At 41.7% G+C, this 25,691-nt stretch overlaps 1 protein-coding gene across 2 annotated transcripts in view; it reads left to right on the plus strand.

Annotated features, from left to right (window-relative positions):
• cnnm2b (cyclin and CBS domain divalent metal cation transport mediator 2b) overlaps positions 1-22,122 on the plus strand; it is a 34,331-nt gene extending 12,209 nt beyond the window's left edge. Inside the window, exons 3-9 of one of the 2 annotated variants that reach the window (XM_008317355.3) lie at positions 13,898-14,041; positions 15,591-15,728; positions 17,381-17,550; positions 18,050-18,143; positions 19,564-19,626; positions 21,533-21,711; positions 21,816-22,122. In XM_008317355.3, the coding sequence (XP_008315577.1) occupies positions 13,898-14,041; positions 15,591-15,728; positions 17,381-17,550; positions 18,050-18,143; positions 19,564-19,626; positions 21,533-21,711; positions 21,816-22,100 (1,073 nt within the window). In that variant the 3' untranslated portion in view covers positions 22,101-22,122. The remainder of the gene's footprint in view (positions 1-13,897; positions 14,042-15,590; positions 15,729-17,380; positions 17,551-18,049; positions 18,144-19,563; positions 19,627-21,532; positions 21,712-21,815) is intronic. The other variant, XM_025058538.1, reaches the window with a different exon arrangement.
• Positions 22,123-25,691: the final 3,569 nt, after the last annotated feature.

Below are 25,691 nucleotides of genomic sequence, written 5' to 3' on the forward strand. Positions count from 1 at the left end.
CAGACTGAGCTATTCGACACACTGTATTGGTCTCTCTCTCCTGACATGGTCTAATGTGAAGCTGCTTCCGGCAGAGACACCTGCTGAGGACCCAGTGTGTTAGTGTACACTGTCAGAGTGAAGCGTGACTCAGGCACTGTTATTTTACAAGTCACTGTACTTTATGAATATTAATTCCCAGTGTCATTGTAATCCCTGCACAGCTCTCTCAGCCAAATTACAATTACATAACATCACATGAGGGAGTGGAGTCATCACAGTAATAAGGAGCAGCAGTTACTGCGCAGACTTGTCCTACTCTGAATCAGTACTGCATGCTACTTTGTGGCTGGTGCATCGTTAAATCAAAGACAGCAGTTAGGAGATGGACATAAAAGAGCTTGACACGAGCTAAATGCACGTGTATCTGACACACAGTCTGATTCGCACTACTTAGGATAAGTTTTCATATCCTCAAAACATATTTCAAAGTTCTTAATAGATCATAATGTCTCATTTTTTAATTATAATCCTGTTTAGTGGAAAATGAACAACAAAACAGTCTAGTTGACTAGTACATGTATTAAGATGATAAGAATTTGAAAATGTCTTTACCGGATCTTGTAGCAGTGTTTAGCGGTCCAGATTTCAAAACCCAACGGGCAGTATCTGGACCATGGGCCATGTAGTGTATGACATCAAGTTTACCTCTGTGTCGTGGACAATGACATCAGGGGTCATTTAAATGCTTGATCATGTTTCATGTCAAAGATTTTTTTTGACAGTCCATTGTCTTGGACTGTTTTCTGACGTTTTATCTTTAAGGGTAGAGAAAAAAATCTTTATGTCCAGGGCTAATTTATTTGACAGGAAGTTTTGTTAGTGATGCAGTGATGCAAGGAGGCAGCAAAACACCAAACACTGAGGTAAAATCAGCTCTAAGGTTGATGCAGAGGGTACAGTGTAAATGCTCACTCCATCCCCCGGCTCCAGTGGAGCTGTGCTGTGCAGGGCAGACTGGCTTTGCTGCTGACTGTTGGCCTGAGGTAATTCTCCTCTCACTGAACCTTTCTTGGACGTCATCAGCAGTTATGAGGGGAGGGCTGTGAGGTCAAAGTTTCCTGCCGACCTGGCTCTGTTCACAACGGGCACACAGTCCAAGGTGCTTTGTATTGTAAGTCATTGTTAATTAATTTGATCCCACTTGTGGAGCTGCACAGTCCTCTCAGCTCCTGCTGTTCATGCTTTAAACCAGTGGTCCCCGACATTTTTTGCACCATGCGCCGACTTTACGTAAGACAATTTTTCCATGGACCAGCAGTACATATACAGTCAGAAATAGGAATTTGACTTCAGGTTATTTGTTGTCAGTCCTAAAAGAGAAACTGAGTCTGGACCTATTAAATTTTTTTTAGAATTGTCCGGGAAACGCAGGCAGAAGAAGACGCAGTACCCCCAGACTATGGGAAAAGTTCAAGGAACTATGTAGCCCATCAATGGTGGGACTCGTCAGAGAAGCACAAGTCCAAGAAACGGGTAAAACGATGAGAGTGAACATTCTGTTTAAGGAGAAAGAATAGTTCCTCCATATTTCCCTTTTATATACAGTAGTTTGTTTTAAAGAGTTGATATTTTGACTTCTTATTTTTCAAGACAAAATGTTTTGTGACATTGTTATAGACAAATAAAATAGACTCACATACCAGTGCAGTGGCAGGATGGCGGATGTTGGAACTGGGACATGACTCTGTGGAAGCTGGGTGTTATTTCTTTCCTTTTCCTACATGGCAAATACACTTCTTTTGTTCTTTTTTGTTCCTGTTAATAAAGATGATGGATTTATACCGTATTATCCAATTGCTCGTCAAAAGGCTACAGCAGTGAAAAAATCTGACTGCGCCGCCATTCTTCCATACCTCAGGGTACGCATGTCCCCAGAGTCTGGGAGACTCCATGAGCCCTGGCACGTCTTAAACTAGTTCCCCGACTGCTGAAAAATAGGTCAATCTATGCTTAATTCAGAATCACAGTCCTTGAGCAGCTTCTCTGCGTGGTCCACATTTGTCCTCTCTTGGCCTCATTGCGGTACTTTAGCAGTTTGACGTTTTCTCTAAGACGGTACTTATTGACTCTGGGTTCAAGGTGGAACCGGGCTTTTCGTAAAACGTCTATGAAACACGTGTGGAACGTGTTTTGTGTCCTCTGATACTGGGAGATGCTGACGACCTCAGTAAGTTCACTTAATCCCTAATCATGACCTTTGAGGCAATAGATACTTCACGTTGTAGTAGAAAACATTTGACACTTGATGGCTCCAGTGGTGCAAGAACAGGTGAATGTTTTGTTGTTTGTGTTTGCAGTGACACGTTTGTGTACTTTATGAGTATTTACCTTCTCTGTGTTTTTGCTCCTGCATTTGAAAGTTCATTACCAGTAAATCAGACAGCGGCAGCTCTTTATGAATGAAACCCAAAAGTTTCATCAGCACTTGAGACAAAGCAACACTTTTGTCCATGTTCATGCTGTGTTACACGTTTGGTGAGAATTGTTGGTATTTTTCAGTCGTCTTACAACCAGAGAGTTGCGGGTTTCGGGGGTTATGTATATGCCCCTACCAGGTAGATCACCACTACAGACACCACTTCCAGTCATATTTTTTCAGTTTCAGTGGTTCAGTCCCAGATATTTCTGTATATAGTTTTTTTTTCTTTGTGTGTGTATGCTAGGCTTCTCCATCTTCCAAACACATGCAGTTTAGGGATTAGGTTAACTATTCACTCGAGACTGACCATTACTGAATATGGGTGTTAATGTGAGTGTAAATGGTTGTCTGGCTGAATACGTGTGTGATGGACTGCCTTGTTGTTTGGTCTGTGCCTCACCCTCAATATACACCTTAGTGCTCAGTGCAATTACAATGGCCTCAATCATGTGGAGTTTACATGTCCTCTCTGTGTGTCATCAGGTCTTCTCTCCATAATCCTGCATTAATCCCATTTGGACTCAGGTTGTTTGACCAGCCTTTGATTCAGCAGATTAGGTTTTATCTCAAAATTATTTTTACAACTTCCAGAAATGCAGCTTGGTTGAACTTACATTCTCTGTATGCAGGCAGTAATTTCATTATTCTAATGACATGTTTGACCTAATATGAAAGAAGTAATTATTAATTTAACAACACTCCAACACTCATTTAACCTGGGTAAAACGCACTGAATACTGAATCATATTGCCTGGCAGTGAGACGCTAATGTGTAATTTATCTTTACACATCATTCATGTCATTTTAATGACAACGAGCAAAAATAACCCTCAAAAATTAGCACTCAAACTTGGAGTAAATGTGTCTGCAGTTCAATGTAAATAAGACCGATTTTTGAGTGTTTACCAAATGTTTGAATTTCTGATATTTGACATGTGCTCTATTTAGGCCTGTGTTGGTCTGTCACTCCGTGTGATGTCACATGTGACATCATACATCCCTGTTTCAACGACACGTCATTTTGATCTGACATACATCAAACCCTTGTGTTTGGTATGTCAAAGGAGCGGCCTTTGAATTAGCCCACATTCTTCAAATTCTGGTACAACATGGAGTGGAACTGCAAGACCTGATTAGTGTAGCAGCTGCAAAGTGTCAATCATCGCAAAGCCTGTCTGATCTGGCATTATAACGGCTGGTACTGGACAACTGGTCTTTAATACAAGACAAGTTGTCCAGTACCATTGAGTCCATTAAGGCTGCTGCCTTAATGGACTCAATCAAGGAAAAAAACTAGGCATTGAATCTAAGTCCTTTATAAAGAGAGGTTCTAGTTCTGAAATGACAGCCATTATTTTCTCCTAGTTTGAAGAACGGTCTTTCTTTAGTCACCTATTGGAGAGTGAATTGATTAGACTGGGACTCATGTCGATTTAAATGTAGAGTTGAATTATATGTTCTAATGTATTTCATACCAAGCCATCATCATCATTCTGAGCAGGAAATGTCACAGAGGGGTTTGTTTTGACTGCAGTTATGTCATTAAGATGTTATCATGGTCATTCGGCTTCTCTGCATTATGTCATTGGGATGAAATGGAGGGAAATGGCTACTGTTAGTGTCTGTATGGTCATAATAAGGAGGGGGAAAAGATGACGAGGATGATGAAGATGACAGTGACTGTGATAATGGTATGATGATGATAATGAAAGTGATGATGGCTGTGATGCTGATGATGATAATGAGGGAGAAGAAGGTGATGATCATAATGATGGTGATGATGATAAATTGTGATGCAGCTCTTATGTCTCAAGAAAGCATAACAAGCTTTAAATGTATATATAAAGCTTGTTGCGCTATATATAGATACATATATATATAAGCTGTATTTATTTATTCATTCAAATGACAGCTTTTGATTTATATACACGTCTATGTTGTGTGGAAAAAAGTCACATTCCAAACCGCCATTACATTTTTCATCTCGCACACCCCCTAGTGGCAGCACACACCCACAGACATGCACACGCCACACCTTGGGAATCCTGAACTAAATAATGTGTTTATTAAACATTAAAGGTTAGTTCTGCTTATTTTACCATGCATTAATTTAGCATACATACACACTAGCACTTGAGCATAGAGTATGTGCAGTTGTATTTTAGTGTCGGCCATACCGGTGGTACCAGGTGAGGGAAGTATTTTCTGAGGCGGTACATGGGTTTATTAACGTGTGCTGCAAGCAGTGATTTGTGTTAAACAAATCTACTCACGTTTGGCTGTTGGACACTAAAATCTTTTTTTTAATTTTTTGCTTAGTTGTCTGTTAAAAAGTTGACAAAAAGTTAAAATTTCTGTTTGTATTGCATTTTGGGGAGTGTACCAACCAGAGATGAGGTTTTATGTTAGAGGTGTGTATATGGACATGAGTAAATCTAGTTTATGTTGAACTTGAACTTGGGCAAAAAGAAGCTTTGGCCTGAGCCTCACGCAGAGACAGAGAACCCTCCGGCTCACTCAGCCTGGTAACCAGGCTCTGTGCTGCACATTCAGGGAGACAGAGCCACTTGCTAGTGCAGCGACTCCCATCCCCCTCCTCCCACATTCCCTCGCTCCTTCTCCTCTCCATATTGTCCTGTTGCCCGTTTCCCTCAGTGTTATAAATTACAAACGACACAAACCTCCAGTCCCAATGCCCTGCCGTGGACACTGTCCAAGCTGCACTTTTTTGGAGAGCAGAGAGGCTGGCTTCATTGATAACACCGGGCACACTGTCAGTCTCTCCATTTACTGGCTGGAGGAAAAACCCAAGACGGGCCTTTCACAAAGACACCAGCGCTTTTCACCGTCAGCTGACGGAGCCTGCTTTTCTGAGACTTTGGTGGCGTTGCTTCGTTTTAGCCGACAACGTGAAACACAGAAGTGATAAAAAAAAAAAGAATAATCATCACGGAATCATTCCTAATCTTCATTTTCACTTAAAAAGTAAATCATGGGTTTGAACACCGATTTCTTCAAACAAAAAGTCTCAGATAGATCAGAGTTCAGCTTCTGAACCTATCATGAAAGCTCATTTTGATCCTCTCTCATGACACACAGATGAAGCATAACATGCTTTAATTGCACTGCCTTAAAATAAGTGTCCTTCAGCAGACATGATGGCTGTAGAAAATGGGCATCAAGTAAACAGGCGTGATTGCAGGTCATTCAGTTCTCTTGCTACGTCTGCTCTTTGTCTCTCTCTGCTGTCTCCCAACAAACAGCAATTGGGAAAACTGCTAGTAGAGCCCCACCATGGGCTGCAGGCCCCTGCCACTGCTCCACCGACCCTCCGCCCCCAAATCCAGCCTCCAAGTTTTAACCCTATCTAGAGCTTAGCCTCCTGCTAACCTGCTGACCAAAAAAGAAAAATGCTGGTCAGGAAAGTATCTGGCCTTTAAAATGTCAACATTTTGTTAAACCTTAGATTTTATGATGTCAAAATTAACATGTTAATTAATTATAAATTCATGTTAATTAATTTGTGAAGGAAACCGAGACTAATGATTTTAACCCATTTTAACGCTGTAATACACCTGATATACATGTTGTTATTCCCGCACACGAGTGGACGGCGTTTTATTTTCACCAAATACCACAAGCTTAAATTCCTGTCATTTGTGGGGGCTTCAACCTCAGGTCAGTGGCCCGGCTTGTCTCAGACCATAGTCATAGACTGACTGAAACAACAGTCAAACTGATTGCTCAAATAATTGGTCGGGAACCAACAATTGTCTGGGTAATATTTAGGAATGTTGATTTATCTCAGGGAATCATGAATAATTATAATTATTTACAGTTATCCGTGATTAATCTCTTCTTCATTGTTTTTGTTGTTGTTGGTGCAGATCCGGAGGAAAATGTGCTCTGTTTCTGCGGTGTTTAATTGTTGACTTTGTACCTCGTCCACGTCGCCCGCTGTATTTTCTGCGGGGCCCATATCAACACCTTGGCGTAATCCCACATTATATTCCATGTGGAGATTCTGGATTGGTAATCTCTTAATTTAATCACCTTGTCACATAATTTTTTTTTTACATTTTTTAAGAGGGTTTATTTAGCGTCCACGGGAGCAGTGTCTCGTCGGTTCAGTACAAACACGCGTGAACTGGATTTCCTTCAACATCTTTCTTCATGTTTTTCCCCGACAGCCCACATTCCCAAAGCTTATTGCAGAAAGCACATGAGCCTTTTTTTGAGTACTTAGCTCATTCTGGCTTTAAGGATTTTACACCCACTAATTGTGTTGATTGAAGTATTAATGATGAGGTTTAAAGCCCTGATTTGGGCCGAACTTCCAGTAGTAGTTGCCCTTTGTTGTAATAAGTAGAGGGGATCATAAAAGTTACGTTTTTTAAAAGGTAATTTTGAAAAGAAAAAAAATGTTAGGTAGGAGAGAAGGAAATTCGTGACTCACGAGTTGTTTCAGACGATTTTAAATTGAGTTTAAATTGAACAGATGAGCAGTGAAAGAATGAGTTTTTTCCAGTTCTGTAGATAATTATAAATTCTGAAATAGGTAATTTATAGTCTGTAGATAATTATAAATTCTGAAATAAATATATTAAAGTAAATATATTATATATATATTTTATATATCATACATTGACATTTAGCACAAAGATATCGAGATGTGAATTTTCTGACATCATCACTTAGCCTGACATCCTCAGGTCAAGGAGGTTTAATGTCAATATCATACACATCGACTCTGCTTCATTTGTTTGTTAAGTAGCAGTTACATGGACGTGCCAAAACGTTGACATGTCGGCAGATGTTCGCATTGTTGACACAAATTCTAGTTCATCTCCATGAGGTTTACATCCATTTTTTATAGTCTGTGATTAACCAATGATCATCACTTTAGACAGGTCTAAATTCATTAGGGTTAAATGTGAGGAGGAGAAAAAAACCTGGACTCCGGAGTAATACAGTTGAAGATGGTTTCATGTCACCGTGGTCCTACACCACCTATACCAGACTGAGCACAGCTACGTACTGGTGTTGTTGCTTCTATCAAACACCTCCCACCCCTCGTTTCTTTTTCTTTTTTTTATTAACTGTTGTGTGATGTGCTCACCATTCATCAGCTGAAACACTGAGCGCAGAGCAGCACCTGACCACAGGCCCATTCATTTATCTCCTCTGGTTTCCCATTGATGCCTCTCCTTATGACTGAGGCCCAGAGGAATCTCCACCCAGGGGACCTTTTAACAACAAGCGCAGCCAGCTACGACAGCAAACTGCTTCTCTGAATGAACAACAATCCAGCAGTGTGCGTGTGCGTGTGTGTGTGTGTGTGTGTTTGGCTGTACAGTACTCTTGCGTGTGTGTCTGGTGAAACACCATGGACAAGTAGCAGCAGATTGATCATGTGACCAAGGCCTCTTATCAGTGACGAGGAACTCTGATCAGACCTCTTGTCTTTGCATTAAACTGTTTGGTTTTGAAATCCTGTCAGCTGATTCGTTTGAAGGCCATTAAAAGTCGTCCAAGGTCAAGAGGTTGATGGGGTCCTTGACAGAATACACACATATACATATTTTAATCTGGAATAAGCTGTTGGTACTGCCCAGTGGGAACAAAGTACTTCAAATGTGGACTATCTTGGACTAAATAATACGGTGAATACTTGACCAAACACTCTAAAGTGATGTAGTTTCTGACAACAGTGAAGTGTTGACCTCCGGCGTGAGAAACTTGATTTATTTATTTATTACATTGCATGTGCTAAGGTTGTTGAGCATGTTTTCTCTGCACTGATTTGCGGTGTAGTTTTTAGCGGAGAGAAAGGGAAAATAAGTTGTGTTTTTATATATACTTATATGTATGTTCTTTCTATATAGTTAGATAAAGATAGATACTTTTATACATATTTGGATTTTTGCCTCTCCTGGAATAAAGGGCTTTTTTTCCATTTTAGACTTCAAATAATCATTTTATTGAATTGAAGAAAATAATTGATAGACTAAAGGATTGGAAAAATAACCGATAGCCGCAGCTTCTCATCACCCCATCATTACTGTACAGTACACTGTATTTGTCAGAGCTCATGTTTTTGGAAAGTAGTAAAAGAGCAAAACGGGGTGGGGGGGTCAGTGATGAGTGAACAGGACAGACACTGACCCCTCATACTCCCACCACAACTCTGTGAGCCGCACGTGACTATTTATAGATGAAAATTGCGCTATGGAAAAATATGACAAAGCTGCATTCCATAAATAAGCTGGGAATGGTGGAAAAGAGCACATAGCTTAGTCTCCGGTGGCCCAAGAGGAGGTTCTCAGGCTTGACTCTGAGCTAGCAAAACAGTAGCATGGTAGCTACCGTTTCCACTGAAGTCTGCAGCAGATGACAAAAGACAGTGGAGTGTGTGTGAAGGATTTCTGCAGAATAAACTCAACAAGGGTCCAATGTCCTGGACGTGATTCCCTTCGACCTGTTCACAGCCACAGTTGGAATCAAACAGTGAAACACACTAACTTAACAAACATGTTGTGTCTCCGGATGGGATCAGGCACTTCCTGGTACCTTGGTCATTCACTACTTTGTTGTTAAGGGGAACACAATAATCCTATCTTTGCGCGTACGTGCGCGTTGACTAAGTGTGAGTACAGAGCCGATCTGAAACGGTCATTTCAGGGAAAGAATGACACAACTGTTGTTCCCCTCAGTAGTTTCATGATGTGGCATTTGAACTGACCATGTTGTTGTTGCAGTTTTCGACCAAAGACACCATGCTGCTCTAATGAATGAAATTGAAAGTGAAATGACCTCTGACCCCGATGTGTGCAGTGTGCCTGCGTGCTGGACTACCCAGCATGCATTCAGCCTCAGCCCAGCTAGACAGCCCCAGATGTCAGGCAGCAGTGGTGGCTTATAGGGCCCTTGATGACCGGTCTCTGCAAGGACACGCTCTCCCTGAGGCCCACTGCCAAGTCCCAGGCTGCACAGGGTCGAGAGGGTCAACATCCCCATTCTACCTCCTGTTTCCTCCCCAACAGTACTCACCACCATACAGCAGCTAAGCAGCTATAAATAAACAGGCTGTTCATGTCAGAATTTATACGTGGTTGAATTTTCCAGTTCTATAGTTCTTTTTTCTTTTGTGGGAAACTGGATGGTGTGCTCAAATCTTGTGGGACATTTAGAGAAACCCATTCGGGCTACAGCACCTGTAGGTGTGCTTGTGTATGAAATGCTAATCAACAAAATTCAGAGTCAGGGCAGGAGTCAGTCAGTTGGTTGTTAACAGAGCCCAGCTGTTCAAATACTTACATTCTCCCTGTGGTGTGTAATTATATACTGGTTCTTGATGCATTGCACTTGTAATAATATTCTGAGCACATTGACAATAACCTACACTTAAGGATCTTACTGTAACACCCAGGGAGGACAAAGTAATTGGGATAAAAAACTATAACAGGGTTTTGTTTTTGTTTTTTTCAAAGAATTGGTCATGTGACCAGAAGGTTGTCGGTCCATATCCTGGTCCAGCAGGGCCATGCAACATTATGCTGGCACCAGAAAGTGTTGTCCACTGCTTCTATGTGGTGCGTGGTCTGAATGCGGAGGACAAATATCGTTGTGTATATACTGTATGTACAATGATATAGTATGCAACAGTTACGATCCTAAAAGTTTTTCCGGTCCAGTGCAATAGAACCAGAAGAACAGAACAGTGTCAGGTTTTATAGATCTGTATAACCTTTTAGCTTGATTCATGAAAACAAGGGAATATCAGTGTCTTCTTTCAAATGAAACAAATGTACAAAGGTAGGACAGTGAATCTGTTCCAATACTGCGGTTATTACCTACAATGACATCACACTGCTGTGATTTGTCCTTCTGTTCAAGCAGTATGCACATTTTTCAAGGAAAGTTTATTTATCTTGTTAAATAATACATGAATTACGATTCCACAATAATGATTAATTGTGATTAATCTACAATGTACCTTTGACAGCCCTTCAATGAAAACAATGTCCTCTGAGTACTTTGCTGTGTCCTCATTCACTCATCCGCGCGCCCTTTTAAACTACTGACCTCTGCAACCTCTGTTAAAGCTCTCATAATGGCCTGTCTTTAATATTCACTCGACGGAGGTGATAGCGTTGTGTGGACAAACATCCTGTTAGTTTGACTTGTCAAACAGCTTTTACAAGTGTGTGTTCAGTGAAGAGCAGAACAGAGAGAGTTTAATCCCTGCTACCTCTTATCAGTGTCTTCAAACAGGTTGGAGGTCAGCCCAGTTTTTTTTTTCCTGATGGTTTGCTCCTTCGCTCTGATTGTAGCTAACAACAATGTGCACGGGGTCTCATTTAAACTTTCATTGATGAAGCTATGGGGCTGAAAGTGATTGTTTTTCCGTGACCGTTCCCTTTAGGCCTTTAGGTTCCCTAAGACTTAAAAATGAACTTGTCCGCAAGATTTTTATGTTGAACAGACCACAGTGTCTGTGATCGTCAGTCCTTCTTTGAAATTTCTGACAGAACAGAACTCTTCAACCTTGACCATGACCTGGATGACTGAGAACCTTCATAGACATATCCACCAGTTCTGAATGACATCACGAGTGATCACCACAATTGACTAGCAACCTTTTCTAATCACTATCTTTGGGATAATGATGCTTTGACCGTCGTTCCCTTCCCCTCCTTGGTTCTGCATGGGCACAATGTAAACCCAGTGTTTCAGTTTGTGGCAGTTCTGGGGCTACATTTACATTTACATTTACAATAGCAGAATAACAACATATGTCAACTGCATGACACAAATGCTTTAAAAAAATATACTTTTAGGGCACTTTCAGTGAAGTAAGTCAAACTTTGAATGGAGTTCATTGTTCTTTCCACTTTTAGCTCATCATGACAGTCATCAGAGGGCACGACCTGAGGTCAAACACTCCATGTCGACTAACCCCTTCAGACGCTATATTTATAAACCTGATGCGAGTGGAGTGGATACCATTAAAGAGGAGGAAGTGAGCATTGATCTGTTCCACTGTGCTGCTCTGGCCACTCCATTTGGCTGTTCCTTCCCCAGGCAGTTTAGAGTAATTGCTCGCTCAAGGACTTCAGAGGCCTGATGGCTTTAACCCACCAGGGCTTAGTCTGTGTTTGTCCCAGTTAAGCACCAGCCCTGAGTCACAGAGCAATATGTTTTAGGTGATGATGTCATCAGGGGCAATCAGGCCCTGCTTTTGTTGGACATGTTGGCAGTAGGTTTTGAATGCTCTGCAAATATGTGGACTCTTCGCGGTCATAGGATTTCACGTCGTACATTATTAATACCCCTCTTTTGGGATCGTTCCCAGCACAGCCTTTTTGTGTTTGATAAAAGCATTGTGTCTGCATCCAATATCTCCTCGCATTTAGACTTTGATGCGCTGCCCACTGCACCACCAGGTGCCATCCCAGTGTTGTGAGCAGGCAGTGAGCTGCAGTGCTATAAAACACTCCTCGTGATCAGGCCAAAGGTTTGCTCAGCTCGTTCTCTGCTGCACCCCGATGAGCAACGTTAGCAGAAACAGTAGCAGAGCCACAATCTGTGACTTAGAGTGGGCAACAGAGAATGATAAGCTTTCCGATCTCCAGTAATTATCCCACACTTTACTACAGAGCAGGTTCAGAAACTGGACGACACGTCTGCTATAGACAAATAATGTTTTAATGTAGTCATAAGAAAATCAGCTTTATTTACCGTAGAAATAACGTAGGGTGTTCGGTCCATTTAAGTCCATGCACTACAGCCAATGAAAGAAGGCTATACAAAAATGGAGAGAGATAAAAAAAAAATGTCATCAACATGTTTCCAATGGTCAAGAAATGGACCTCAAAAAAACGCCAAAAAACAAACCAACTATTTCAAAACCCTAGTAAATTCTTTAGTGCCCACGCACTAAAGAATTTATGTGTTGAAATGCAAGCTGAACTCTGTTAAGAACAACCTGGAGAAGGACGATTAGGACTGGAAACAGATTAACAACCTGAGCCAAGGACAAGAGCTGTCTCCTGAAGTCAAACTGAAAGACAAAGCCCTGGTTTACCTAGTGGTCATAAAAAAAATATGAACAGACAAGAGAAAAGTGTTGTGGAAAAAAAAATCAGTCTGAAAGGTTTTGGAAACCATCTGAAACATCAAGTTTATAGGTAGAGATAAAGGATCATGATTTGTTTATAGGTAGAGATAAAGGATCATGATCATGATGAAAACATTAGTGTTTTTGAGATAAAGGTGAGAATTGCTGACGAATCAAAAATCTGTTTTCCCACGTACTGGGGGGTAAACCTTTTTTTCCCCAGAGAAATAATCATTTTGACTTCATTTATACCTGTCCCTCCCTCCCCCCAAAACCGCATATATCCATGTACTTTGACTCAGGTGTACACAACCGTACAGTCGAGCCCAGCGATGTCCTCCTGCATTATTTACAACCAGGTGTATCTGCATGCAAATAGCTCATTCTGAGACAATCTGATCACACAGCCGAGCCTTCGTCCAGTCTTTTCCCTCGCTCGGTGAGAATATCGCCAGGGTGGAATGGAAACTTCATTTTGCAGGGGCTAATATTAGCCCGGGCCTCTGGAAAATTCCTTTTAAATGATCACAAGCTGAGAAAAGGCAAAGAATTTGTTTAGTGTTTTGCCTGACAGTATTCTCTGCATACACAGCAGTTGGGTTCTTTTTTTTCCACGTGTAACGGCACACAGGAGGGTCCTGGGAAGTTTTCGAGTGTGTGCGTGTGTCATGTTGCTGTCTGGCAGCTGTGAGTTTCGTCACTTTCCGATGTCCAACATGCCATTACAGTTACAGGGAACTTTAACCGTTTATTATTTGTTATTTGTAGGATGGTCCTGACAGTTCTTACAAACTGATATGAATACCAGAACTTTTTATTTGTGTTCTCGTTGATACCATGTACCAGTACTGATACTTTGTAAGGTTGGGTTTTCAGTTAGCTCCCAATGAACTAGAAGGCAGAGTTAAACAGGTGTTACAGCTCTGTGGATAATTGGGCAGTGTGTGTGTGTGTGTGTGTGTGTGTGTGTGTGTGTGTGTGTTTGTGTGTGTGAGTTCAACCCATAGAACTGACACTGCCTTCACATCAGCCCAGTGCGAAAGTTCCACAGCACAACAAACACCGAACAAAAACATTACAAAGTTTCAATTAACTCATGATTCACTTACTCGGTGTGAAATCTGAACTTTTTTAGAAATATTTGCATGCAGATATTCTTCAACAACTCTCAGTTTTTTTTTTAGTTTTTATAGCAGTCATGCGTGTTTTGCTAGTTAGGTTGTGATGAATGTGAGCACGGTGTGTTATGGTCCCTGACTTTTCATCACCACATGAGCCTGATGCTGTACCGTGTTCTTTCATATCTGTGTGTGCAGGAAAATCCCACTTAGCCATCGTCCAGAGAGTCAACAATGAGGGTGAAGGAGACCCTTTCTACGAGGTCCTGGGCATCGTCACTCTGGAGGATATCATCGAAGAAATCATCAAGTCGGAGATCTTAGACGAGACAGACTTGTACAGTAGGTTCTCTGAAAGATGCACAGGCTTTGTTTTTTAAGGTTTAATGCATTTGAAGAAGGAAGTGGTATAAATGTTCGAGCCTCCTCAGATACTTTCAAACATGTATTTAGTACTTTATGAAAGTGAAAGTGAATTATTTGTCATTGTGACACAGCACACAACCAAATGTGACCTCTGTTTTTAACCCACCTGGAACCTTCCAGACCCAAGTCTGCTTTCTTAACCACTGCCCCTTTATATATTTACATATTTTAAGTACTGTTGAAGTGGCAAATTATTTGAGACCATTTCTAGAAAAGCGAATCCATCAGCATAACTTGCAAACCAACTAGTGTTTGACATCAACATTATTGACAAGGCAGAGGACAAAGAAAATATTTTTACAGTTTTCAATAACGAACCTGATTACATTGTTAACACAACTGAGTAACCGGTAATAGGTGGGTGGGTATAGTGTACCGTAGCTCCTACAACTACAAGCTGGAGTCAGCGTCACTAAAAAAAAATCTCCGTAGATTAAAACAAAAGGTGAAGATTCACAGAGAAGTTTTTGCAAGTGTATAAGCCAAGTGTGGAAACAGCTGCTAGATGTGCATGAAAAAAGAAACGGCCAGAAAACGCAAGTAGGTCCAGACTCGGAGTGTGCAGTCGTCTGTTTCAGCCAATAGTGGAAGGCAGCCAGAAGAGACAGCGACATGGACAAGATTAACAAAAGGTGCAAATTGATTATTTACAATGGTATGAAGGACAGGCACCTTACTGTAGATACGGCACAGAGGCCTCTTCCGCATGGATCGGTGGTCTTCCAGCAGGCCGCACTCTGCACTGGCCCGACTCTGTCGTCACATGCAGTGTGTGTTCTGCACCCCAGACCTGGAGAATCAATCAACGCTGACCACTGTTTTTTTTTACAACTCACTCTTCAACACAGCAAAGTGTTAGCAAATATAACTAATATATAATATATTTCCTCATTTCTTAAACTTAATCCAGTAAGTTACACAAACCAATATCACAATCATTCCAAAAATATTTTTTAATCCATTACTAGACATTTTAGGTGACCTAATTCGACTGCAGGTGGGGTCCCGACCCCAGGGTTTTGAAAACACAGCAGTAAAGTCAGTCATATATTTTTAATTGAAATTTAGCAAAAAGAAAATTATGATTTTTATATTTCAATTTTGTTATAGACGATATAACATTATATATACTGTATTATGTTAACAGTGAAGATTGGCAGACATGGGGGGCTCATGCCAGTCTATTTGTTGATGTAATACATATGGCTCTAAGTTATGCTGAGAATGTGCTAAAGCAACAACATAGCCCCCTATAGTTCTCCTTGGGTTCTGAGAAGGACACCACAGTTTGGTTTCTGGAAAGCACTAAACTTTGGGTGACTCAAGTTTAGTCACCCTGTGACCCGGGACGAGTGGACCAGTGAGTGTGGACGGGTGTAGTTTCATTATTGTGTTAGTCCGTCTCTGAAGAAAAGTTTATGTACAGTCCAAGTGTCAGACCGACCTTTTGATTTTCCCTCTTCAGCTGACAACAAGACGAAGAAGAAAATCACCCATCGGGAAAGGAAGCAGGATTTCTCGGCCTTCAAGCCCACGGACAATGAAATGAAGGTTAAAATATCACCTCAGCTTCTGCTGGCTACCCTGCGTTTCCTAGCAACAGGCAAGTGCGCTGTATTGCTGCTTGACTTCCCCCAGTGTGCCCTCAGCGCCTCACTGTGGGGTGTGTGTGTGTGTGAGAGGGAGAGAGAGAGAGAGAGAGTTGTTTGTGAGTGCATGTGCCCGTATGGGCTTTGAATTTTTGGGCAAGTGGATGAAGGGAGGAGTGAGTATGTGTGTAGAATGAGTATCTGGTGTGTGTGTGTTAGTGCGAGGACTCACAACAAGCATGCGGGTATTTGTGTGTGTGTGTGTGTGTGTGTTTGTTGGGCCTTTGGGATCGCGTCCCGGGGTGTCTGTGCAAAAGCAGGCGTCCATTTGCTTGCATATCATGCACCGATGGTTGCAGCTTTAAAAACACCACCCTGTTTGCTTACTCTCCTGCCCTCTCTGTGACATCACATCCTGAGTTTTCCGCCCGCGATGTTCGCTCTCACACACGTTCCTGTACTTAGTGTAACTTTAAACATTTCCCTCGCTTTTCCCTGATATTGGATTTGTGAACAGGCAAAAAGAAAATCCACTACTTCTACTATTACTACAGCAGCAGCAGCAGCGGGGGCGGCAGAGAGCGATGCCTGACTGCAGTTGGATTTGCTTCAGAACTTTGACCTGGCAGCTGAGCATTAATTAAGTTCCTTTTACTGAGTTTAATCCTAGTGGTGGAGCCAGCAGCCAGCTGACCCACATCACCTCTGCAGAGTTGAGGAAGATGAAGGTTGAAGCACAACAGTCACGTTTGGGAATAAGAACACCCGTGCTCTGTTTCTTGTTTTTAGCCGTCCTGTTAGCTGCCGCTGCTACTGCTGTGTCATTCTCACTCTGTTCATCTGAAAATGTGCTTTTCCTTTTCATCTGTGAAAATGTAACGGTGTTGTTGTCAGACGACACAACAGCAAAGACACGTTGTGTCAGTTATGGTTAGCTGGTTATGGTTCACATGCTAACGGCTTAGTTTAGTGCATGAGTATGATGTCAGGGGCTTGAAGTAAATGGTCAGCCAATAGAAATCAAGACATGGTCAATCGATCAAACCAGACTTGAATTGTCGACTGGGAATCTTTTTGGTCAATGTTGAAACCACGATTATTTACCACATTGTTCACTGACTCTGGAACGTCATATTTATTGGACATAATGAACAACAGTGTGATGTTTTCCTTCATTGTGTACCCTCCTGTTGAACTGTGCCTAAAATAACCGAAAGTATAATATTCAGTTATTACAAAAAGTAAATTCAATCGGCCGTTATAAAACAGCAGAGTTTTAAATATCAAGACTAAAATTAGCCACGCATGGTTATTAACTTTACCTTCTCTTCTATTTCTCACTGTCTTATTATGACAATATAATGTTGAACAAAAGTATATTTAATGTTTGCCGAATCATCAATCCTTTTATTCCTCCTATATTGCCAATATTTCAACTGAAATGATTAGGTTTCTACTTTGTGATTCGATTGGTTACGTAAACATCTCATGCTAATTTGTTCGGCACGCTCTTGTCCTGCATTCTTTTAAATGCAGATGTACTTGGCGGACTGAGACTCGTCACACAAACACACTGCTATGTGGCTGAGTGGAATTTTATTGTTATTATTGTTGTGATTATCATTTTTTTTAAATAATAAAGTTATTTTATTCCACTTCTTCCCAGAGGTTGAGCCTTTTGCACCGGTGCAAATGTCAGAGAAGATCCTGCTGCGCCTGTTGAAGCATCCAAACGTCATCCAGGAGCTGAAATATGACGAGAAGAACAAGAGGGCGACAGAGCACTACCTCTTCCACAGGAACAAGCCCGTGGATTATTTCATCCTCATTCTGCAGGTGGGTGAACGAGCTTGAACGATAAAATTATGCAACGCTGGAACTGGTACTGGTATACTAAACTGGTCTGTAGTTGTCAGTGTGACATTTCTAACACCCACACATGAACAGACAGACTACAGTCATTTCTCCTAGACTCAGGATCCAGTGCACAAAACACTGTTGCTCACTCTGGTCCTGGCCGTGCACTTTTTCATTGCAAAGCCACTGACCCAACAGAAGTACACTGCGGGGGGGGGCATTCCTAAAGAGGTATGCTCGGTATGACTGTAGTGCAGACCAGTTTGGTTTCATGTCCACAACAATGCTGAAGACCAACAGCTCATTAGTGATGCATCAATGTGGTCGGCACCTCCAGCTACATCACCTCCACGTACACTCACATCACTGTCACGAGGGATTCATTCACAGCTCTAAGAGTTTGTTTGTTCACAACTGGATGCAATGAAAATAAATTGGTCCGAGAGACTGACGCTGCTGCTTCCTCTTCCTGTCACAGGGGAAAGTGGAGGTGGAGGCAGGAAAAGAGGGGATAAAGTTTGAAGCTGGACCATTTTCCTTCTATGGGATGATGTCTCTGACAACGTCACCTGGTAAGACCTTTGACCTTTGTTTATGGTCCACACAGCTCCTGACTCATTTTCACTGATTGGGTTTTTGTGATGGTCCTGTTTCTGTTGTGTTCTTTTTATCCAGTTCTATTGTGAAACGGACCTGCTGTCACCTTATTTGATGAATGATCATGTTTAGTGAGGGCTGGCCTGCGGTGACGTCATAAGAAAGCGTCACCGAGCGATATGTCCTAATCTCCCCCTTGTTCATTCATAAACTATTACGTCGTTTACGGCTCTGCTTCCTATGGGAGGTGTGATCTTAGAGACACCTACTGGTGAATCCGTAGAATTACTCTGTTCCCATTAGCCATGGTTTTAAGAAATGTTTTTGGCCGTTTCTGTTGAAATGTTCTCATTTTGGCACGCACACAAAACAGATGTAATTTAGCAATTATATATTTAAAAACAGCTGAAAGAAAAGACGAAATCTGCCCCAAAAGTGGCTAAACATTTTCTTGAAGATTTGCTTGAAAGCACAATGACAGTAAAAGGTGGTAAACAGATAGAAAAGAACCAAGTTAGAAATTTTGTGGCTAATACTGGCCTGAAAGTCAACTAAAAGTTAGACAAAGAAACGACAAAACATAGCAAAGCATTAACCAAAAAAGCTTGATAACATTAGCCAAGATATAATAAAAGGTAAGAACACAACTTTTGTTGGGCTTCAGTTGAATGTAAGCTAACTGAATGTAGACGATTTCAGCCAGGTTACGGACCAACAGTTTTGAAATGTTGAAGTATTTTTTTTATCTGACCTGAGTCTAGCTCCACATTTCTTACATTATTTTCAGATTTGACACAGAGTTTTAATGGTGGCAGTAAGAACCTGCATCATATGAATGTCAAGATCAAATTTGAGATTTACTAAGGTCTTGATGAAGGACTCTATTATCAGGCTTTTAGTGCTTCAAGAGAACAATACAATACAGATCTGTTGTTTTCCTCTAAATCTCCAGGTGACAATGTGCTAAACATGTAAGGCTTAACGTCACAGAGGAGTGCAGAAATCACGTTGATGTTCATGAAGATCAAATTATTTCACATGTAAAAAGTTTTGACTCCTTCGTGTAACTCTTCCAGGCTCCAGGTGTGGGACCTTGAGAGTACTTGAAATGTGTTTGTAATTGAGGAGATGTTTGACTTTGGACATAGGACATGTTTGCGTTTACAGAGAATTTTTTTTTTTTTTTACATCAGAGCTTCATTTGATGTGGTGATGACATAACACTGAAAAATTAATTTGTCCTCCTTTCTTTTTTCCCCTTGTTTTCTTCTTCCTCATTTTTGTTTCTTTTTTTTCTTTCCTTTTCTTTTGCTTCTTTTTCCCCCCTGTTTTTATTTCCACTCTGTCGCTTACTTCTCTTTCTTTCTTCCTTTCTTTTTTCTTCTCTCCACCCAGTCCCTCTGTCCCTGTCTCGAACCTTTGTGGTCAGCAGAGCTGAATCATTAGCAGGATCTCCAGGTACAGTGATTTTAAATCTGACTTCTTTACATTCTAACTCTCCACTGTTCCGTCCATTAACCTCTGTATTTTTACATGTGGATTTTTCTGTGTGGATTTTTTTCCCCTCTCCCTCACGTCTGTGGTGTCTCTTTAAGAACCTTCCTCTGTGTGAGACTGTCTTTGATCTCTACTTGAATGCTGCCTACACTGTACATTCACTGTACGAATGAAAGAGAGAGAAGAGGAGAGAGAATGTGATTCAGGCTGAGACTTTTACACCCCTGAGCCATTAGTTAAGTCTTTGAATGGTGTTGGAGACCGGAGGCCCCAGAGTGGACCAGGCTCCGCCCCGCTCGCCCCTAACCTTTAACCCGCCTTCTCCATAAACAAGACCTACAGCTACAGGCCCCCTGCTGGACACCACTGAGTGCACATACAAAAACACACCCATACACATATGTTCTCATGCACAGACACATGTACTGCACTATAATGACGGTCACAGACAGACAGACCAACACTCATCCAGAAGTGCAGCATAAGAGATTAAGGAGTTACCCACAAAGCATTGCTTCACAGGGTTTGCACAGTGTAGTGTTATCGTGTGTGGCTACGTGAATGTAAAGGCATTAATGTGTGAGGCCGCCATCTTTTTTTTTTTTTCTGACCTGGCCCCTGTGGCCCCCAAGAAAGTAGAATACTAATCTGCAAGAGTTCACATGCCAGGTCTTTGGCCCACTGCGCTCAGTCCTCGCAGACACACATGCACAAACACAATTTGTGCATTTCACTTGCAGTCACGCACACACATATTCCTACATGGGATTACATACATTCCAGTCGGTGTAGCAGCATTAGCTTTGGCCAAGCTGTTTCCACTTTGTTGTGTGTGATTTTCACCAGGCTTTTCTTTAAGAAGTGGAAAACATAATCTGGCTTTAATTAAAAAATAACAGAGGGGGGAAAAAAAGCGCACACAGAAAAACAGAAAAATGTTTTGTGTCGCAGCTCATAGATTTGAAGGAACACTGGGGACCACCAGTTCTACACCACTACTGGAGGTGAAGTCAGGTTGTTCTGTGGGTAACCCGGGTTCTGTAATCTGTGGTCTTGGATCGGTCTTCTGAAGTGCTGTGCTTGTCTTTAGATCTCCGAAGTCACATGGTTATACTTGGAAGTCCAAATCAGTCACAACGCCACCTAAAGTCCCCTCTGACTGTTACATCACCTTTCATTGACGGTGTTCTTCTGTCGGGAATAATGTCCATGGAACATTTCGAAGATTTCGTCCTTTACTCTGTCTGTCTTCTGGTTCCACAGACTAATTAAGAATTCAATAGCTTGAAGGTAGCAGCCCAGGTGGACGGCAGCCTTCTGAAGCGCAAACTGCTGCTAGTCTCTGGTCATGCTTGTTCTGGTTCCTCTACTCCTGGTGTCATGTGCTGTTCATCCATGAATGACGAGGCATCGACTGTGAACTATGAGATACTGCTCAAACTTTATTATCTGTGAAAAACACACATCGCTCTCTTGTTCTTCTCCTTTCTCCACTTAAAATCTCTACGTTTACACTGATCCACCTGCTGGTCACATCTGGTGACACACTTATGTTACATATAAACACATAAAAAAACATAGAAAAATGGGGAAAATGACCAAGAAGGCAGGGAAAAAAGAAAGTGTGGAGACAGGAGAGGAGGTGGAGACAGAAAAGGTCCACCAATAGCAGTAAAGTCAGACAAGGAGCCAGGAGGAGTACAGGAGGAGACATAGATTTTATCAGTCCAGTCAAATGTAGAAAAAAAACTGCAGGAGTTCCCCCAGCAGTCCAGGCCTGGAGCAGCAAATATGAGGTGTAGTTCTGCTTCACCTAAGAAACAGTTTTAGTAGTAAACTCACTAAACATCTTGTTGTCATCACACAGAAAATAAATCTCCTCCCCGGCCGTTTGGACTCAACCACTCAGACTCACTCAACAGGAGCGATCGTATCGACGCCATCACCCCGACACTGGGCAGCAGCAACAACCAGCTAAACTCATTCCTGCAGATCTACATACCTGACTACTCAGTCAGAGCGCGATCAGACCTGCAGTTCATAAAGGTTAGAATTCACGTTGACATGTCAGACTTGTCTCCTTGAGGGGAGACATGTCTGTTTTTCGAGGCTTTTTGTGTCATGTGACACATGTGCTGCCTGTTTTCCAGGTAACACGTCAACAGTACCAGAACGCCGTTATGGCTTCACGGATGGACAAAACGCCACAGTCCACAGAGAGTGAGTTCACTAAGATCGAGCTCACACTGACAGAGCTCCACGACGGAGTGGAGCCTCCACCCGTCGTCCCCACCACAGCCAGCACAACAAGCTCCTCCCCCAACCCTGTGTCCATAGCTGTGGCTAACGAGACGTCCCACCTGCTCACGCCGCAGCAGAACTGTGTGAGCCTCAGCAGAAGCAACCACAGCGCTCATAACGAGGGACCTGTTTAGCCTCCGGTGGAGACGCAGACACTCCACCCTGTCTTGTGGATAAATGCGGAGCAGCATCAGTGAGATTGGAGAAGATGAGGGAATGTGGGGGAGCAGAGGCAGGTGGGAATAAAAGGGCGATTTCCTGCTCTCACCCGTAGCTCCCAGTCCGTTAGTCAGTCTGTGAGACCCTTCCATTGAGGTCCAGTGGGGGGAAGGACAGGTGCTGCGACACCGGAGTCCCCGCTGTACCACACTCTCTTCCAGAGGGTGCACTCGGACAGAACCTGGGACTGAGCTACTTTTCTGGGACAATCTGAGACTTTTATAGTGGTGACTTGGTCTAAAACCAACCACACACACATACACACACACATACACACACCATACGTCTACTTCTCCTCAGGCCAAAGACATTGGTCCCCCTTTTTACACTGGACACAACAAGTTACTTTTTGCACATATTTGAACACACAACACACCACTACACACAGACCGTGTGTCTTCAGCATCTTTCAGGGAAGCTCCCATCAGCACGAAACGCAGACGACGACGCTCCGTCTGAGACTGCACCAAAAAAAAACAAAAAACAAAAAAAACAACGCTATGAAAGAAAACCACGAACCAAGAATGTTTTTCCTGTATTTATTTATTTTATAATAATGTATGTATATAAGTCTGCGAGCATGTCCACTGAGGTGTGTCCTTGTCCTATCAGAGGAGGACGTGCTCCATATATGGAGATGAACATCCATTCATGTACATGAGGAGGTGAGGCGATGTTTATCGCAGATATTTTTACTACGATCTTAAATCAGGCCTACATGGTTAAAAAGTATTTTTTTTCACCTTTAAAAAAAAATCACACGAATGCCTTTAAGAGAAGTCATCAAATTAATTATTTTAACAAGTGCAATGAACCACAATTTATTTAAGAGATGATTATGAAGAATAGAGGAATCACTGTATAGTAAATTGACAGATATATTTGTATGTATGTACTGTATGTGTATGTATTTTTTTCAGGTTTTGTTTTTTTTTTTTTTGGACAATTTGCTAGACTGCCGCCAATCGCAAGCAAAGCTGACTTTCTGACTTTCACTGTTGTCATCTCTGTGATGTCCTTTGAATCATGTGACCTCACATGAATAGAATTCGCCCATGGGGGGAATCCTGACACCAGTGTAGGTCCAGGCAGTTCAGTGGATGGACGGGGGAGTGTTAGTGATGTCCGAAATTAACTTTTTGCCGATATCCTATATGCCTATATTTTCCAAACAATTAATTTCCGATCCCGATATCAACCTATACCAATATATGCAACCGTTTGCCTCCAAAACTGAGGTAAACGTCTCAGTGGCGTAAAGGTGTTTCCAGCATATTAGGTAAAACACAGGGATCGTGTTATCAGATTTTCATTATCGGAGCAAAACCTATAACGTCTTACCGATATTACATAGTTATGCTAATGTCGGCCGATCGATAATATCGGACATCCCCAGTAAGGATGTGTCGATGACAGGATGTACGTGAGCTAGCAGGACAGCAGAGGGTGCAAAAGTGCCAACTTTGACTGAAGAATATTTTCATACTTCAGCAGTTCTCAAAGTTTTTACACCTCATACTACCTTCTAAAGTATTGATCTTTCCCTGGCACTAACAGTAAAACACAGCAGCACCAGTTCAGCTAAGACCAGTCTATGGAAATGTATTCATTTTATTAGATTATTGGAAAATTAATTTTAGAAAATACAAAGCAAAATACAAAATCTGCCCCGTCCCCAACCCTTGATCTCTTAAAACCAACCTCTGTTATTTTAGTGACTTTAGTGAGCCTTGATCTCTTAAAACCAACCTCTGTTTGACACACATTAGTGACGAACACATATTCGCTAATAAACAGTAATATATTTGGAAAATCTTAAATTAAATGTAATAAATAGAAAAATTACTCATTCATTTATACATTTAAAAAACTAAGCAAGATAAATACAAAAACATGGAAATGAATTTGAAATTTTGTTATAAAGTACTGCACAAGGATGAAAAATTGTAAACATTGATTTATCACATGATATTCTGTGTTCAACCCTGAATAGTTAAATTGTTGTACACAACAATACAGTACTAGTGTATACTAGTATTCTTCTGTTGTGTGAACAAAAAGTGCAATATTCGAATATATGACAGCTGCATTTCCCGACAAACTGACTCATCTAACCCTAGCTACAGGGAGCTCAAGGACAACCTGTGGTACGCATCCCATAGGTTGAGAACCACCATCGTAGATACTCAGTTTGTCAGTTTGGTGGAGGAGTGTTTTTTATCGTCTTTTTCATGCAACAAAAGAAATTCCTTGAGATCATAAAAAATAATTTCTGTTTCCCTAAAGTCCAAGAAAAGTCAAATTTTGAAGACAACTTATAAGATTTCTGGGAATTGTCTTCACATTCAGGACAAAATCAGTGCCTGTCAGAAATTGTTGGTGTCACGGATTAATCTTCTCATATTTCCAGGCTGGGCCAACACTGCACCGATGTATGTGGACGGGACTCTGTTGTTGTTCGTTTTTTTTGTTTTTTGTGGTTTTTATGATTTGACTCTTTTCAGACTTGATAATTGCACAGTATTAATGACCTCATCTAACCTGTTGAGCTTCATCAATATCACGAGAAGAAACCTCAACATTAAATGTGTCCATGAAAGATAAACTCCACTGCTTCTCACTCTTGTGTGTGATTTCTTAGAATCCTCAGTCTAAGACCACGACTGGTCACAGACTCAAGCTGTTTTGGTTGTTGTTTTGTGATGTTTCAGATACACTAGGGGGTGCTCACAGTCCAAAGAAAAAAGCCCTGTAGACATTGATATGGTTTCAGTCTCAGACTTTGACTCTGACTTTATTTTCCTTCATACGAAGACACACACCCACACACATGCATAAAGGAAGTACAACTATCAGTTTAAGAGCAGCCTTTGTTCTGATACGTCAACACCTTAATTATTGCACTAGTATTGTCTTTTTTTCCTACGACGTGTTTAACCTCGCTACACATCTCTATCGGGAGCTGTTGGTTCCTGAAATAAGAATTGCGACTGTTATCCAGCTTACCATCGGGGATTCTGTGAGCGATTTTGAGGTCTATCTAAAAACTACCATCGTGAATATCGACACTTGGCCACACTTTTCCGTCCTGTCTCGACATTCGTGCATTCAGGCGGTTCTAAAGTCTTTGGTTGGAAAACAGTGGAGTTTGAGAAGGTGAGTGAAGAAGTTCACAGCTGATGAGTTTCTGTAGATTTGAACCTAAAACTACACTCTTCTGGTGTGACTCAACAAGCTCAGGTCTCTGTAGACCAGGAAACCTAGATCCTGGACACTGCTGTGAGACTTGTTGTCTTTCGTTGATACTGTCCTCTCTGTCCAACCTTGTTCTTCTGGTCTCAGAGACACTGGTGGAGAATTCGGTTTGAATCCTGTTGGTGTTTTTAACACTGTCACTGTTGCTCCTACTGTGTAGACATGGCTGCTGCTGCTGCTGCTGCTGCTGCTGCTAACCTGGGAGAAGATCAGTTCCTGTGCTCCATCTGTCTGGAGGTCTTCACTGATCC

This window comes from Cynoglossus semilaevis, chromosome 9 (assembly GCF_000523025.1).
Source record: "Cynoglossus semilaevis isolate Cse_v1.0 chromosome 9, Cse_v1.0, whole genome shotgun sequence".
Taxonomy (NCBI): domain Eukaryota; kingdom Metazoa; phylum Chordata; class Actinopteri; order Pleuronectiformes; family Cynoglossidae; genus Cynoglossus; species Cynoglossus semilaevis.